The following is a 2,579-nucleotide window of genomic DNA, read 5'->3' as shown; positions in this document are numbered from 1 at the left end:
GTATGTATGCATGTATGTATGTAGGTATTTATGTATGTATGTATGTATATATGTATGTATGTATGTATGTTTGTATGTACGTATATATATATATATATACGAGCACCAACGGTGCTTCCCCGGACTCTATGTGAGCAAAGAATGAAAGTCGTAGTTGCTTTCCCTTATTTAACTTCTAGACTGGTCCAACCTTGTCAATATACAATTTGTCTATGTGATTTTATATTTATTCCCTTTTTTTTCTACGCCCGTCTCTGTACATGTGGTATAACACTCGATGCCCTTCTAAAACTCGTCCATGTTATCCGCTGTGGATCTCCTCTGCCTTTGCTCATAGTCTTACAGAAACCACGCCTATGTCTACAATAAGAAGTGGCACAACCGACACCGATACTGTTAGCGAGGGTATTGTTAACGTACGTGGTAATACTGCAGACACTGCTCCTGTTGGTCGAGTGATATGGTCCTCGGGTGGCGAGTCTCCCACCAATATTGCATCCATAAACCTTACAACTACGGCATCAGACAACCAAATAAGCACACGCGCACAGGACACACACGCACGACTCCTTGTGTCTCAGTCATCACTGGTCAACGGTGTGATAAGGGGGAGTTCATCACCTAGGCTCATGGCGTATGGGGCTGTTGGATCAGAGAAAGGGATGGAGAGGTACCGAACGGACACACAGCACAATTATGCGGGCCTCGCGGAACGGTCAACCTCTAGTATGTTGCAATCTACCCATAGGGTCTTGCCTACGATACAGTCACCCCTTGTGTTATTTTGGTATGGGATGGGTTGTGGGCTGCATTATTGTGTTTCTGGAAAAATCTGAAAACATGCACAGTGGCGGTAGTTGTCTGTATGGAAATTGCGAAATATCTGCCATTGCCATGCGTTAAAGGGTTGTATTCCCTGTAGAAGGCTTGGGTATGCATACCAATGTCGTTAAAACAAGTGTGAGCGAAGGTACCTTCTATCTGGGTAAGTACAAGTTGAGCATATGACGAGGTCAGTAATCCACTATACAATTATGCATATGCGTCGGGATCGTCTGCCGTAATTGTTAATCTTCCACGGATAATGTTGTAAGCAAAGGACAATTTAATTCTCCCAATTGCAAACCACGTGTATCATTCAGTACCATTCCGTAAATTCTCAATTTCGCAGATGTGGTTCAAACATTCTGTCGATTGCGATGTCAAGCTATATCATTTTGGTATTAAATCACCTGCTAATATATAGCACTCGCCTTCCTATTCAGATCGCAGTGTTGCATCATTAGGCAACGAAAGTCAGATTCCAACTCAATATATGGACTCCGAAATAACCGAAGCGGTAGACACAACTGCTTATACGAACCAACACGAATCTTATAGACCTAACGAGTCTCAAACACAAATGTTAACCCAGCCAAGAAATTCGCCATATCAAACGTATACTACCAAAAGCACCCAAAGAAACAATCGATCATCTAGCCTTGTGGGTATGTTGACCTTACTGGGTTGGACCGAAGTGTGTATTTGCTATTTGCAGCTGCACGCAAACATGTCATATTCTCGTTGCTCGTGACCGAAGGAGTCGTAACAGGAGATACTAGTCATGACTGTAAGTAGTGTGCTCTACAGTGCGAGAGAAGGACATCATAAATGTGTACATCAACTTCTGACTCACTATGACTACCCATTGATGAAACAGACCTCATCTCAACATTCACGCCTGCGAGGTCTCCGAGGCCATCCAAGATCCTACCGACTGTATCAAAAGTGACGGGCCAGAAAACCAGGCCGCAGGTAGATGAAGATCAGGGTGATGAATAGAAATTAGCAAATAGCAGAGTAGCCAAAGAAATATAAAAATAGTGAGAGTTGGTGTCTCAATCGCAAGTAGTTATCACATATATTCAATACTGGTCGACGCAATTTAGCTATAAACACGCATTTCTTCTGCAACGCGCACCCGTTATCGCTTTATCGAAACCCTTTGCAATTCAACAATCGAGCGTCAATATGCGTGAGACTCCTAAACGCACACTGGAGAGCTCCCATTTGATAACCCCTTATCAACAATTCTAATAAAGTTTGACAACAATTAAAAAGGATGGCTGGATTGCTATCACATAGGCATTATGTCAATCATCGCCTAGGCAACGGGAAATCTGGATGATAGAACTGTCGTCTCTCCTATCATGTTTGTTGAAGTAGACAAGATACCTGTCATTCGCATTCCATCTCAAGAATTTCTGGATTGTAAAGCAGATAACAAATGAACTGGGGTAGCACGGGCTACGACAGACGACAAATATCAGTCGACTAGATCTTACAAGTAGCTATACTGTGAAATGGAACAGAAATATTTATGACTTACTGGGGCTGCTGAGATGAAGGTATTACCACTGTACCTTCACTGAATGCACCTTTGGTTTCGAGTCCGTTCCTAACTTCCTTCCTTCAGGGCCCAAACCAACTGGCGCGCAGACGGCCAGACCGGCAGAACGGCAATGAAAAAAAAAAGAGAGAAAGAGTAAATATACCTGTGGCTGAAATACATACCCATGTGTGTAATAACCAAAATAAAA

At 42.8% G+C, this 2,579-nt stretch overlaps 1 protein-coding gene across 1 annotated transcript; it reads left to right on the top strand.

The window, feature by feature from the left end:
* Positions 1–334: 334 nt before the first annotated feature.
* SARC_08732 (hypothetical protein) lies at positions 335–1,889 on the top strand. Its single transcript, XM_014297285.1, has 3 exons — positions 335–726; positions 1,266–1,487; positions 1,700–1,889. The coding sequence occupies exons 1-3, from the start codon at positions 357–359 to the stop codon at positions 1,819–1,821; spliced, it is 714 nt and encodes a 237-aa protein (XP_014152760.1). The 5' UTR covers positions 335–356; the 3' UTR covers positions 1,822–1,889.
* Positions 1,890–2,579: the final 690 nt, after the last annotated feature.

The sequence above is a fragment of the Sphaeroforma arctica genome (genome assembly GCF_001186125.1).
Source record: "Sphaeroforma arctica JP610 unplaced genomic scaffold supercont1.815, whole genome shotgun sequence".
In the NCBI taxonomy this organism is placed as follows: Eukaryota; class Ichthyosporea; order Ichthyophonida; genus Sphaeroforma; species Sphaeroforma arctica.
The sequence above is the reverse complement of the archived record's forward strand: the minus strand, read 5'-3'. Positions and strand labels throughout refer to the sequence as shown.